Raw genomic sequence first — 15,622 nt, 5'->3', positions numbered from 1 at the left:
AAAGCGTGGCTGGTTTTGTTTCTATTTGGTAGCATGAACATGAATCTTTGTACAGATGTGTTCTGGTAATAAATCACCTAATTTAGCTAAGGATATTTGGCAAAGAACACAGTTGTATGGGATTTTCTTTGAATAAGCCCCTAAAAAGAAACATGAAGTTCTGAGAAATAGAAGTCAACTAATTGATCGATTTGAAAAAACTGGATTTTTATAATATTAAATATTTAAACTGACTTCAAGAAAAAAAAAGTACTTGAGACGTAATGAAAAATTCTGCCATGAAATGAAACTGCTTTAAACCCAAAATTGTTATTAAAACCTTTATATCATAAAAAGAGACAAAGGGACAAACATGATGAAAACCCCCTAATTCAGTATCTAAAGCCTTAAAGCAATCAGTTGTGCCATGTGATCACTGTATTTCCCTCCTCACTGAACTATTCTATTCAATCACTTTTGTCAAGTATATCTGTACTAAGTCCTTTGTGTCACTGAAATTTCTCTCAAAGTAGATGACTGACATTATTTTAATTTTCATGTAACAATACCAACTTAATATTATGACATAGTAAAGTTAGTGGCAAAATGTTGCAGGAGTATGCAGGATTTGTATACTATTGTATGATCCCACAAAAATTATCAGCTTGTTAATTGAAAATTAAATTATTATCTAGCATTGATTTTGATAAAAAGAAATAGTCATATTAGCCCACTTTCCTGAAAAATGTGTCTTTATGACACTAGGTACCTTTTACAGACAAAGCATTAAAAAAATTATTTTTAATAGACACAAGTAAGTGGTTTAAACAAATCTGCCATAGCTTCTGCATTCATTGCCATGCACTTCAAACAGTGAGCATAGCATACAAACAAAACCAGTATATCTTACTGTGCTTGATTCAGGCTGAAAAACAGCTAAAGTAAAATCAAGATTGAAAAATCGTAGAAATTCTGCAACAAGACCTGCTACCAAGCGACCTAAAAAGAAAATGAGAAGACTTAAAATACACCAGTTATAAAAATATCTTGTGTCAAAGATTTAACATTAACACCAGCACACATGGCTCCAGTATGGACATAGTTTAGACATTGAGCAAACTACCACCTCATAGCAAGTTTGTATACCAACTCTCTAATTTCGAACTCGGATGTTGTATCAAAATCATTTTAGCCAGTAATACTGCAAGAGCATACAGATTGCTTACAAAATTCATGTGCAGCATATTTTTTTAAACTATTCAGCTGTTTTAAAAACATCGCTTTGACATTTGTCATATATGTCCATTCACTCCTGGACCTCTACTCTTAGTTTTCACTGGTTATTCTTTCTATTGGTCTAGAATGTCTCTGAGGTAGCACAACCGTAAGTCATCATGAAATATTAATTTCAATGCATTAATCGCCTTAGTCAAAAACTAAGGCTTTTATTGCAACTTCAGCGATATTAACTTTAAAAACTATAGACTTAATTCTATTCTGAATGAGTAGTAATTAGGACACCTGAAAGAAACAAAAGCATACTTAATTTCATGGAGACTGTACTGTTAATAAGATTCAAAGATTTAATCCTTTGTCTCCTCTTTTTATTACCTTGAGAAGTATATACTGAACAAAGAACTTACCATCCTTTGTACCTAAAAAACTTTTCAAGCTTTCATTTACCAGAGGTGCTTTATTCTGTCAAAAAGCAAAAACCAAACAGTAATTAATGTCATCTACATGCTAGCAAGAAACTGAAAACCACAGCAAGATAGTGTTTTGGTCTACTCTGCTCTGCAATGATGCCCTGCCTATGTAATTCACTTCTTAAAAATCTACCTTTGTATTAATTCTACAACTACAAGTAAAAGCTACGTAGCAATAAATTTATTTAGGCAAATTAAATTTGTTTCGGAGCTAAAGTAATTTCACCAAATTCTTGATAGCATACTGATTTTTTTTTTTTAATCTAATGACTGAAGAGGTAAGCTAAGTAGCTAACTTCCCAAGCTGCTCCTCTAATATAGTGCAAAGTTTAAGGCAATTCAGTCCATCCTTTTACAAAAAAAAAATGGAAATTTACAAATCTTCCAGATGAAGTGTGGACCACACTAATTACTAGTACACAAATCAATACTAATCTTCTATTAATTAAAAGACCTTCAAAGAAATAATGAAAATATTTTTTTCTCCCTTGTTAGATTTGCCCTCTTCAGTTTTTAAACAGAAATAAATCAATAAGCCATGTCTGGGTTTGTCAAAATCGTTCTGGGATTTTTCAAAACAAATTCTAAATGCCATTTTTAAGATGGAATCAATATCCTGGGTAAGAAAAGGATCAGTTATAGGTATTTATCACTACAGTTGCAAATGCTAACACAGAAGAAAGTGCTACCTGAAAAAAGGAAATCTTGCTTAATATTTAAGAATTCAGAGTAGTGTTAAGTATTAATGTATCACCAGTGTCTACAGTATAAATTTAAAATATCATGATACATGTAAGCTTTTTGAGAAATGGTGAGCTGAAATGTACTGCAGCAAAACTCTCCAGGTAGCGTGGGAGGTTGTTCTCTGGGTGCTAATATGCTGAAGCTTCCCATAAAGAGATGGTACTGTTCTTCCATATGACCCTTCCATCACGCCTTCCTCAATGATCTTTTGTTAAATTTCTAGAATATGGAATCGCATATCATAGAATACCTACTTCCCCTCCTTACTAACATCCCAATATTGTCTGTTTCAGTTAAGCATTTTCCCAGAAAAAGCACAACCACTGAACCAGTAGAGGAATAAAACAGTTTTTCACTCCTCTCCTTTTGAAGCAGAGAGGCTGGACATACAGCATTCTCTACTCCCCAGTTCTAGAAAATACAATGACAGAGCAAAGCTGGCAGTAGAAGAGGTCACAAAACTGGTATCTCTATACCACAGCAGTACTGTTATGCAATCATGATAGTATCCCATTCCCTTAATACTATTATATTGCCAAAGTATCAGTACATAGTCCATCTCTTAATTAAGAGTTCATCCTTAAGTGTTAAAGCAAATTACCCTGAAGCAAGTCTACAACATCCTTATGGGAAATACCATAAGCATTAGCACACTTGGCATTTTACTGCATTAAACTGCTTTCACAATGCACTTGTCAAAAAACCCCAGTATAATATTTTCAATTTCAAAAGACATTATTCTGATTTGACAAAATCTCGATCAGTCAAGTAGGTATCTTTCTTAGAAGATGTATTTGATGGAGAAAATATTTTGTTATTCTGGTCAACTGGACAGAAGCCATATAAACCCAGCTGAGACAGACACTTAAAATTATAATATCAAAAGGCTATTTAACAATTCCTGGTTTTAAACATCAGGAAACACCCTGATAGTCCTGTTTTGTGTTCTTAATGCATCGTGTTCTTATGCAGAAATACATCTTTTTATCTTGCTACATTTCACAAACAGAAAGTATTAAAGCTATTATACTTAATTCCACATGAAGGATATTTTTTCTTTCTGATTTATTTTTTAAGGTTCTCTTACCTCCACTTTCTCTTGTTCTTCTAATGCCAAAAACACAGCTGCTCGTAACTCTGCCTGCCAAATTAAAAAAAAACATAGCATTTCTACAAGCACTGTTTTGCCTATGCACATAAGATGCAAAGAGCTAGCACGTAGCTTTACAGCTATTTGTTTCTCCTCAAGCAACCTGGCATGGACTGTAATCTCTATCAGTGCAATTAAAACACTTAAGATTACAGGCAATGTGACTTCAGGCAGAGAAATAATAGTTTCCAGTCTGAGAACAAGGCAGGGGGCAGCACAATTTGCTACAAGACTTCCAAAATTATTTCTTTGTACATAAAAAGCTTCCAAAGTACCTACATTATCTCCTTTTCTTTGTACATAAAAAGATTCCAAAGTACCTACGTTATCTCTTATTAGTTTCTGCCAAGAGTTAAACATCCATCTCTCTCAGGCAGCTTCAAAACACCTACCCTTCATTTGCAATTCATTCAGGAAATATGAACAAATAGGTCATAATAACCCATTAAAAAACTAAACATTAAGATATACAAATTCCTATGATTTCTTGTCAGAGTACACTCAAAACCCCAGAACTTCTCAAGGAAAAGAACAAGATCAGTCATTCAAATACACCTGGTAGTAATGTTTTACCTACCCGATTCTAAATACATTATTATAAAGAATCAGAATTCTTCTAAGGACTACTTTGATTATTGAAGCTTAAGCCTTGCCTACTTTTAAAAAATTTTCGTAAGCACTACAGTTCTACTTTTTCCACTGAACGTGCCAAATGGATAACATACATGTGATGAAGTAGTTTGCCACTTTAATCAACTCTTAATCTGACATTTTGAAGTAAATCAGTAGATAACACTGCAGTAATAAACTATAAAAGACAGTACACTAAAGTTTTCTCAACAGAAAAAAAAAGCAGAATTTAAAACAAAGATTTATTTCCAACACTAATAATAAGACCAATATGAAGAATGTCTGGACTTTCTCATATATATTACAAGAGGTACTAAACATGAAGTAACTGTTCCCTCCCATCAAAAAAATAAAACCAAAAGTAACTGCCCACCCAAAACGGCCCCAACAAAGCAAAAAAAACCCAAACCCAACAAAACAAAAAAAAACCCCAAACATCAAAACCAAACCAACCAAACAAAAAAAAACCACCCAAAAAACAACCAAACAAAAAAAAACCCCAAACACCTTTCATGGGAAAAACAAACACTTTCTTTTTAAGGAACCCCCTGTTTGGACACCTTTTTGAAGGACAAAAAATAATGCAAAAAAGCTAAAAGAATTTCTCACCAAAAGAAGAGTAAAATGCTTACAATAATTATATGCAATGGTCATACTGACAATGCAATCACATTTTTTCAGTTGCTGGGATACAGCATTCAATCAGAAAATCCTTTTATAAGCAGCTAATTTATTTATTATTCTTACCTTCTTTCAAGTGTTGCGGTACAGTTGTAAATCAGTAAGACCTTTTACACACCCCATTAACCTAAATATTTTTCTTACCAAATCAGTTTTCATTTAACTTTGCAACCAACAGCTAATAACTTGTTTATTTAGTCTTATGTCACTAAGATAAACCTGAAACGGTTGCAAGGCTTTATCACTTACGCCACAGAAACCAAATATATTTGCATAAGAGGATAATAAAAATACCAAAGCATTCCTGACTGGCTATTACAACTGTTCAAAATAAAACACACCAGTCAATAAATGAATGAATGTGAGTAATGGCAAATCCCCCTAGAGGTCTGGATCATAGGACTGGAGAATAAAGTTGTCTGAAAGTAGCTGCCAGTACATCAGCTAATCCAGAGTCTGACCTCTTTTGAGATTCTGGGACAATATCACAACTGTCTTTTTTTTTTTTTTTTCACTTGACTGTGATTGTTTGTCTGCTTCACTCCTCTAGATTCAATCCAACGGCTTTTAATTACTAATAGAGGAGCTTTTCTTCCTCTTCTTATTCATTTAATGACACATGGTCAATTTCTCCCAGATGTTACCATTCCCTGTGAATAGCTGGTTCACCTTTATTTATTTTAGTGCCCAATTAAGGTCAGGAGCTGATCACCAGAAGACAATACCACTGGTATTTACATCTCCCTTTAGCTTACCTGCATTATCTAGAATACCACCCTAAAGCCTTTCCACAGACAGACAGTCCCACAACCGACCCTCCAATCCTGTGAGCATATCCCAATGTTTGAAGTAACACTTTCCTGTACTATCCCCACAAGGAAAGTTTACGCTACTACAACACCACACTGACTGTCATATTTTGAGGTCGGTACTGCTCAGATCATAGCAAAATATTCTCAAAATATCATCTCAATAAATTTAGACGGAGAACCTTACACCAGAATTTGTGTGAGGTTAAAGCAGTAATTCTCAACTTCATGCAGAAGAACATAAAAAGCAACAATAACAAAGCTGAGGCCAGAGGAGTAATCACCCTACTAAAAGATGAATCATACTACACCAGTAGGATGGACAATGTCATATAGGCTTTTCAAGACCTGAAGCCAGTCACAGAGAATTTGAACACCAGAGTCTGAGATCACTATCATTAGGTATGGCCACAGCAATTTGCTCCCACCAGCAGATTTGAAGGTTTATATAACTACACAGATTAATCCATTTACAGTGTTCTTCTTACACTTCTTTTGTTTTTAATGAGTATGAATGGTTTGCATTTGTCTTTGCCCCAGTACCCTTTGGCATCAGCCCACTCTGTGTTTCATACATTGTTACAATCAGATCTTGTCATTTTCCACATTTCCCTATTCCACGCTGCCTCATTCTCCTAGCAGTTTTCAACGTAATCCAAACACAACATGGAGAATTTTATACACCATCTAGTAGTAAAGCAGACCAAAGCTTGATATTCAAATTCCCCACCCATATTCTTTCTAAGTCTTCAATAAAATAGGATTATGTCAACAGAGACAGATGTTGATGAGTAAGTGTCTATGACTTTTACATCCATCAAGCCTACAGACTTCTTTCTCAGACTGTGAAAGACACCCATTCTCTTCTATCCCTAAGTAGTTTTATCAGGCAAGAGCTCATGTCAATGAAACAGCAATTTGGTTTCACTGATCTTAGCTAAAACAACTAAGGCTAACATTGTATATGACAAATACTGTCTGTGTTAGAGAAATGTATGGGTCAGTGTTTTGAAACAAAACTACATTTCCCCTTTTCCTTCCAGGCATTTACACCTATCAGACAACACTGTTTATTACTGATTGCTGTACTACAAATCAGAAATTGCAGTCTATGAAAAAAGCATCTTTTCTGCACTGAACTGTAGTACTCCTCTTTAGGACCTGGGTAAGTTTACCCTGTTCTAGATAGAGACCGTTGTACACATATCTTAAGTACTGTCCAGGAAAACAGCTCCTTCAATCTGCAGTTCCCTGGAAAAGGGGTAACAGTTCTTACTATCTCAAGAGCTCCCCAAACACACTTTTTAGGTGGCATCTAAAAAAATGCCTATCTAATTTGGAAATATGCCCTTAATAGGAAGACAACAAGCACCTACATTAACAAGGTTATTGGTCTGATTGAGTAGTATGCTTGTAAAGCCATCCACAGCATCTCACATAGCAGATACAGGATGAAAAGTGAAAGGATAAGATAGAGACCATTCAGGACTGAAAGATGACCTGTAGCCTGTAACTACCTCCTACTTGCAGACTCCCAAAATGTATAATATTTAGCATGTCCACGGAATTTCTGGGGGTTTTTTTTTTGTAGTATTTGTCCTTGATTGTGCTGGAATATATTTATCCAGGACTTAAACAAGAGATCTGACTTTCTTAAGACAAAACTTGAGACAGTGTTTTCCAACAGGAAAACACTTGTGAACTTCAAACTCATTTCTACACCTGATGTAGGCACATCAGTGACCAAGATGATTTCTTACAATAAGCACAGACTCTGGATATGGCTTGTTCCTTGCATTCTGTCTCCTTTGTACAGCTACACAATTCACTTGCAATCCCAATATCCCAACACCTTCCAAAGAGATCTCATAAAAATAAATTTTTTCCTATCAAACTCTCTTCATACTTTCTATTCCTGGGGCAATATTTCATATGAATGAGGAATGGTTTTCCAACGCTGATCTCCAAATGCTGTGGAATACTGGTAAAAAAGTGGGCACTTTAGCTTCATAAACTGCTTTTCATCTATTGCATAATTGAGTATGACATTGTCTGCTAGCTAACAGAGCCTTGCTGTCTGCTTCATGCATCTCTCAACATTTCTACAAACCCTTAGAGTTCTGCAGCTTTTGCAAAGCAAGTCCTGGGATTTTTTTTCATCCAAGACCCATTAGCAGAAACCATAATATAAATTTCAGCCTGCCAAATGCATATGGTACTACCCTTCTCAACCCACTTCAGCAGCTGAACATAGTTTTTGAAGCAAGTACAGGCTACTTTGTGTATTCCCTAAGAAACAAGGGGTAGGCAAGTTCAGCAAGTGTCAAACACTTACTTCAGACACCTGCAATGGGCCAGCTGGAGGTGCAAAATCTCCTGCAAGCTTGCACTCACAAATCATTATCAAGATGTGCATCAATGGATGGTGTGGTTACATTCGTGTTTAGGGCAGTGAAATAACTGAAGTAATGCATAAGATTTTGCAGGATAATGCTCAGAGATCTTCCAGGCAAAGCACAGGGATGTGTAATTGCCATCTGAGTAGTGCTGTGGAACAGCCCCAGTGTCCAAGCATAAACAATCTCTTGAATATGTAAAATTCAGTGGCACATGGGCACCTTTCTGCACAACTCTCAGCATCTCCACTTCCTAATGCCAAAAGAACTGTCATACACCTTGGTAGATACAGAGCAGAAGCACTACCCTGGAAAGAGAAATGGCAGAACATTGAGCTGTTTTAACTGCTGGTGATCAACCCAGGCTAAACTTCTGTGAGCACCGCGAAAAAAACCTATACCAGTCTATATGCATCACAAATCCAAGGCTGGTGCCAAACCATAACCAGCAATTTCTCTACCAATATTAGTCACTAGTACCCTCCCTGTCATCTCCATCTGCAAAATCTGTAAAGGTTCTCATCCTTGAGCATTCAGTGGGTATACTCTCCCCCACGGCCTGCTAAACTTTGAAATCTTGGCTAAGTGATATAAAGGATTGATTGTGCACATACCTGCACAAACGAAGTCAGGGACTAGGAGTGGAACCAGTCATATTTAGAATCCTCTCTGAGAATATTATGAGGACCATATTGACATTTAAATATTGAATTTAAGTTAATTTGAAACAATTAAAAACTGTTATATTTGACTTATAAAACTAAAAAGAAATAAATGTTGCATAAAAAAAAATGATTCTGCGTGAATCCGAGAAATAAGTTGATTTTCTGGTATGAACTGCTTTAAAACAAACAACACATCACAACACGCAGAAAACGGGAGCTTACACTGTAGTGCCCAGCATGCTCATTGTGACAGTTAATAATTCTAACACATTTAAAAGCATTGTTCATTCTAGTACATGGATTAAAGATGCAAAAGCAAACGGGACAATTTTAACTGACCTGTGCACATGCAGTTAACAGCTCATATTAAAAACTAGTACTCTTATCCTCTCTAACATCACATCATTTGCCCATACCTCAGCTGTCTAGGTTTTGAAGCAAATTAGTAAGAAATTAGCAATACTAGCTGGCCAAAAGCTTTACTATGCATATGACATTAGGAATGCTAACCCCCCCTCACATAACTGTAGCAACAGCAAATTCCAGAGAAGATGCAAAATTCAGGTAATATAAACTTACATTATTCCAAAAGAAGAGATTAAAAGATATAAACCAATACAAAACAAGATAACAAACAAACACACAAGAAGCATAATGGCTCCTCTTGCTCAGATGACGACAGCTTCCCTAGGAGAAAGATCACATTCTCCTCAAGACAGAACACTCCTATTTGTACACACAGAAACAGTGATAATGTTCACTTAAGTACAAATATCTACAGTTATAGATGTGTTTACAGAATTTATTAGAAAGCTGTCTTATTCATCAGACTAATTCCAATGATTAACAAACTATATCTAGTATACATCTGTACTATATACATATATGTGTGTGTATATATATATATATATATATATATATACACACACACACATATTGCAGCTTAGAGAATACAGGAAATCCTCAAATGCAAGCAGCAAACACATTTATACAACTTCCAGTTTTCACAATATTACTTTATTAATTACTCCAGTGCTCAAACTTTAAGACAAATACAAAAATCATGAAAAAATTTTTTAAATGTCATAAGTAACATTTTTTCAGCCAAGTAATTTACATCAACAATGCACCCAAGAAATTAATCTCAGAATAAGAATAAACTAATAAACTGCAACCCATTATAAAATCATGTTTTATTAGAAAACTAAATTATGACACTAAGTTTCTTTCTAAAAATTACTCTCATTATGTTACAAAATGTGTGACAGTCCGATACATTCCATCCACTGAAATAATTCCCCTTGAATTCTAATCCTTCCAGAGATGTCTTTATCTATAGTGCTTCATACCAATGCAGCTATACATTGACCACATATTTTTCTCCTTAATGTAGCTTCTTCAATAAATCACAAATACATTATTATAGCTTTCTGGCCTCATCCATCTTGAAAAATGGTCATTCTAAAGTATAAAATAAGCAATGGTTTGGATAACATTAAATGTTCAGTTCTAACACATAAAAAAATACTGACACACAATAGATAAACACAATTGAACAAAACTATGTTTAATTAATTTTAATAAAAGGATAACTGCAACTCCTTTAGTGAGTGGTATAATCTAATTTAAATTAAAATATGACAGTTTAAGAAGGCTTGTTCAACCTTAATTCTTCCAGCAATGAGCTTTTTGTCATGTAATAGTAGACCAAATTCTGTAAGTCATTAACACTACCAATCAACAGTCATCAAACTCACATGCCAATTAAGGTTTACAGCTAAGAAAAAAACCCACCATGAATTCCTCTGGTCAACACCCTTAGCCATAAGCATCCCAGTTATTAAACAGTAATGCCTTGTATTAAAGAGAGACATACTCTGGGGCAAGGAGGCTGCAGTTTGTATTTTTCTACGTCATTTGCCTTAATGACACCTTACACAATATTGGATATCGCACACTTTAAGCATTATAGAATAGTGAACTACAACAAATGTATTTACACAAAACTCAGTGGACTGGCAACCATAGTATGAAAATTTACATACTACACAAAGGCGGGAATTAAGAAACAACAGTTCATGAGCTCAGTGTGACCCAATTGCCTTATAATTCCTTTTTTAATTACAATTTTATTATCACCATACTTGCATTGTTTAACAGTATGTGAGTGGCTAACAGGTGGCCCAAAAGGCCTGTCTGACATCTATTAGAAAAAGGTCTCGCTACTCAGAACACAGTTCTATGAGAGAGAACCTTCATTCACTTACAGAACTTATATAAGGATCATCCATTTGAAAGGGATGAACAACATGGTTTTGAATATTATTTTGCTGAAAAGTATGACTAGTTCAAAATGCAGCAGACTTGAAAGTACACACACAAAGATGCTCTCACTTCCATAAACCACTTCAGTTGTTGAACTGTTCTTGAAATATCAGCAGTGACCATCCATCCACCTGTGGAGACTTAGAGCACTGTGGATAAACATCCCCATCCTTGACCTGAAAGCTACACTTCATTTCTCCTCTAGCCTTGAAGGAAACGCATTTATTTTTAGGCTTCCATACCTGTGTTGATCTCTGTTATGCACAATAATTATTGCTGGGAACTTTTTAACTTGAACAAGAATCCATGGAACCAATTTTCCTACTCTTTCTGGCACAAGCTCAGGCTGCACCATAGACTCAGAAGTAACGTGCACTCCACTATCTTCAGTGTATTTTCTTAACATAGCATTATTTGTTCCCTGTAAGCAGGCGGCATCCCCAGACAGCTTCCAGAGTTAGCAAGCCTTCAAGGCACAGCTGAAGCAACCCACACTCAAGAAGAACAAGTGCTTAAATAGCGACCCACAATAACTCCTGCTTGAAACTTTCAGTAAGAGCTTTCCGTATCGAAGCAGGGATTAACTTTACCCATTCCGTCCCGCACCGCCCGGCTACCCATCGCTTCCAGCCAGTTTGGCAGCAGCAAGGGAGCTCTTGCGGCCACACGGTACCTGCGAGGGCGAACACGCACAGCCGGGGCCGGACTCCCTGCGGCGGCCCCGCACTCCCTTCCCTCTGCCCGCCGGGGGATCCCGAATTCCCGCGGCCGCGGGGGCAGTGCGACGGTCAGGCCCCGGGCCCTCGTACCAGCTCCACCACGAGCGGCCGGGGAATACCACGGAGAAAGCAGGCGCCACCGCCAGGCCGCGACGCCGAGGGAGCGCCCCAGCCGGGGACACCGGCTGGAAGCCGGAGTGAGAAGGGACGAAGCTCGGGAAGCCTCAGTCCTCCCACACTCCGAAGGGCCGCGAGCCGCCGTCAGCGCCAACTAACGCTCCCCGCCGGCGGGAGGCTCTTCTTCGCCCACCTTAATCTTATTGAGCACCCCGCTGCTCTCCAGCGTCTGCACCAGCAGGTCCCGCAGCTCCGTGTCCTCCTCCCGCCGCCGCGGCCGCCATCTTGCTTCTCCCTGACAACCGCCCAAACCGCGCTAGCGGCGGGACCGGCCCGGCAGATTCGCCGCCGCCGGAGGCACCAGCCTAGAGCAGACCCGAGGGAACGTGGCGGACCGGGCCGGTGACCGCCCTCAGCACCGCCCCGAGAGCGGACGCAGAGAAGCCGCGGCCACCCGGCGCTTTTGCCGCACGCTGAGCCTGGAAACTGCGGCGGCGAACGGACAGCGCGGGCGGCGGGCGGGAAGTTCAAAGTGGGGGCGGCGGTAACGGCTGAACCGCGCCCGCAAGCGGCCCCTGAGATCCTCCCTGTCCCTCCCTTTCTCCCGCCACGCTCGAACCCAAGGAACCATTCGAGGAGCGGCTGAGCTCATTTGGTCTGTTCGGCCTGGAGCATACTGAGGGGAGATCTCATCACAGTCTACAACTTCCTCGTGAGGGAAGCAGAGGCACGCAGCGATCTCTCTGTGGTGATCAGTGACAGAACCCAAAGGAATGGCATGAAGCTGAGTCACGGGCGGTTTAGGTTAGATATTAGGAAAATGTTTTCATCCAGAGAGTGGCTGGACACTGGAAGAGGCACCCTAGTGTTCCTCAGGAAAGTGGTCACAGCACCAAGCCGGTCAAAGTTCAAGAAGCGCTTGGACAACACTCTCAAGCCCCCCTCTCCTACACCTGGCAGCTGCAGCTGCTCTGTATTCGGGCTGAAGGAGTGAACAGCCCCCGTTCCAGGGCCACGCTCGCTCCAGCAGCTTCTGAGGGGGCAGCTACCCCAGGGCAGCAGTGGGCTCCGGGCTGCTCTGCTGCCCACAAGGGCACCTGGCGCTGCACAGCACCAAAAGGGGCTCCTGGAGCCCTTGTTTCGTAACAAGCATGTTCGTTGTTGCTCCTCAAAACAAAAAGTATAAAGCTTTATAAATTGTAATGCTTATTCTGCAGCACTACGTGGCATTTTTTCCACGCTGAACTGCTTATTATTTTTCGTGAAGTCCAATATATGACAAATAATTTTGTAAGTTAGGAATGCTCCAAGGGAGCATGTACAGCTCTGGGGCAACGCAGGGCGTTCTGGAAGCTGATTTAAAAACATATGCACCGACTGTTCAGGGATGCTCTAAAGACTCGGCCAAGCCTGTGAGGACAGGTGTCCATCATTCCACCCCACTGCTGCTGAACACATGGGAGATACTGCTGGAGCCCCATGCCCATTCATTCCCACAGCTGCCCAAAGAATATTGTGTTGCATTCTGAAGTCCTGAAGCTTGGAAACATTAGCAGTCTTTCACTTCAGTACAAACCTGTGTTAAAGTAAACCCACAACACTGTACTTAAGCACTTAAGACAACAATTCTTTCCATTTAATTTTTCAAAACCGTGTCAGAAACATAAACAAATAGTAAATGGAGAACCACAATGTCTGGTATTACAGTTATTTTTATTTGTCCACTAGATTTCCAAACTGAATAGAAAAACAGAAACCACTTGAAAAAATATTTGATAGAGTTAAAGGAAAGGTGGAACAAAGGAAGAAAAATCAGTAGACATAGCAGGTAGTTTATAATTTGTAAGATTCATTTCAGCATTTCACTAACAGTGCCTTCCAGCTTTCAAATACATACATAATATTTTGAATCCGTTCTACAGATAACCCTTTCTGAGCTCTGCAAAATACCAGACTGTTATACAGCTAAATATCTACCAGCTTGAGGGCAGCAAAGCACAGTCCAGTGTCCTATTGCAATGTACTCAAACTGTCTCAAGTTTGAAGGAAATGTTGCCATTCTGAATGCATGTAATTCCCAAGTCTAACTGTGGAAATCATAGAAACACATAACTACATGCTCTTAACACAATTTAAATCAAATTTAAACTTTCAAAATCATCCATGGACCAAGTCTATTGACTTAAAATTAGGACATGAGAATATACATGTTCCGAAATGTGTACATCTGCTCATAGTGCTGTAAATGTTTCCTTACCGCATTTTTAAGAATAAAGTCTAGCTGGATTTGTTTGTTTTATTTGTGCAATGGGAATAATCAAAGCAAAACAATGCATAGTGTCAGGGAGACAAAATTTGAAAGTCTCTATCTTGATTTTTAAATCCTAACATAAACTGCTGAAAGCTGGAGAAGTGTATTCTTTTGAAGTGTTTCAACTCATTTTGCATTGTTTTTTTTCTCAGGCCACACATTTCAACATATAAACATATAGAAATCTAGGATACTACCACATTTGTTCAGAATTTTCTGAGGACAATGTAATTTTCATGAAATTTAAAAGAAACTTTTCAAATATCCTGACATTTCCTCATTTTTTCATAGCATCATGAGTGCTAATAGGCAGCAATCAGGAGATAAAAGTCAATAGAGAAACAAAAGATCATAGTAGACAGATAAACATTAAACAGAAAATCGTAAGGAGATGATTATCCAATGTAGCTGTCCATTGTTTATCTTTCCGTATTTCACAGACATTCTTTTTAATAACAGCCTCCATTAACATGCACTATTTTATGATATTGTAACATAAAAATGTGGCTTCTTTGTCCTAATATTTTAAAGGCCTACACTGTTTCAGAGTAGCTTTGGATCTCTCTTTGTAACCACTCTAATGGGAAACTTGTCATTTGGCTTAGTTTTCACAAAGTGCAAAGCGGTAATTTGGCAGCCTCAGAGCAAATTCCTACTGCACCTCAAACAGGATTAGCATTGGAGCACATGACCCTGCAGGCTGGAGCGTATGTGCAGTACAGCCCACTCTTTTCACCCCTAGTCTGCAAAGATAAAATCAGTCTGAGAGAACAACTCTGTGTGCTTATCTACTGACTTAATGGGCAGTGACAATGGGCAGATGGAGCCCTGATGTCCTCAGCGGCAGGACGAGCCGCGCTGATTATAAGGATCTGGAGAGCTTCTCTATTTTTAACTCTTCAAGAAAATTTCTGAAACTTTTGATACCTCTTAGACAACAACAGATGGATCATTCATTCCATCCAGCACATTTTCATGTTTCCACAGAAAGGTAGGCAAAGAGATTAGTTTTGCCTCATCCTCCTTCTTACCATGTAAATGCATAAACATAATTAAATTTTTTTACCAGTTAATAAAACTGAGACTTTGAACAAAGACCTTATTACAAAGACTGTAATTAATCTGTTTAAAACAAATGTTGTTTTGCTTGTGGAAGCAGATCTGCCCACATATTTCTTAAGTGCATTAATGTAGGATGGTTGTAACATACTCCCTGTAGTTCAAAACTATGTAATAGTAATTAATAATCACACTTTGTATTTATGACTCATGCAACGGCAGAGAAAGAGGGGTCAGAATAGGTCTCACAGTTTAACATACCACTGAGAAAATATTGAACCAAGTCCTGACTCATCCCTTGGGGCTGCTTCCTCAGAAACTTCCTACTTCT

General features: G+C 38.4%; 1 protein-coding gene across 1 annotated transcript in view; it reads right to left on the bottom strand.

Moving 5' to 3' along the window:
- The window catches only part of CEP43 (centrosomal protein 43), a 29,229-nt gene that overhangs the window by 12,325 nt on the left and 1,282 nt on the right, over window positions 1-15,622 (bottom strand). The window contains exons 3-5 of the mRNA XM_039568579.1: window positions 3,517-3,570; window positions 1,623-1,677; window positions 890-978 (exon numbers count right to left, since the gene is read on the bottom strand). Of these exons, the coding sequence (XP_039424513.1) occupies window positions 890-978; window positions 1,623-1,677; window positions 3,517-3,570 (198 nt within the window). The remainder of the gene's footprint in view (window positions 1-889; window positions 979-1,622; window positions 1,678-3,516; window positions 3,571-15,622) is intronic.

The sequence above is a fragment of the Corvus cornix genome, chromosome 3, assembly GCF_000738735.6.
Source record: "Corvus cornix cornix isolate S_Up_H32 chromosome 3, ASM73873v5, whole genome shotgun sequence".
Lineage (NCBI taxonomy): Eukaryota > Metazoa > Chordata > Aves > Passeriformes > Corvidae > Corvus > Corvus cornix.
The sequence above is the reverse complement of the archived record's forward strand: the minus strand, read 5'-3'. Positions and strand labels throughout refer to the sequence as shown.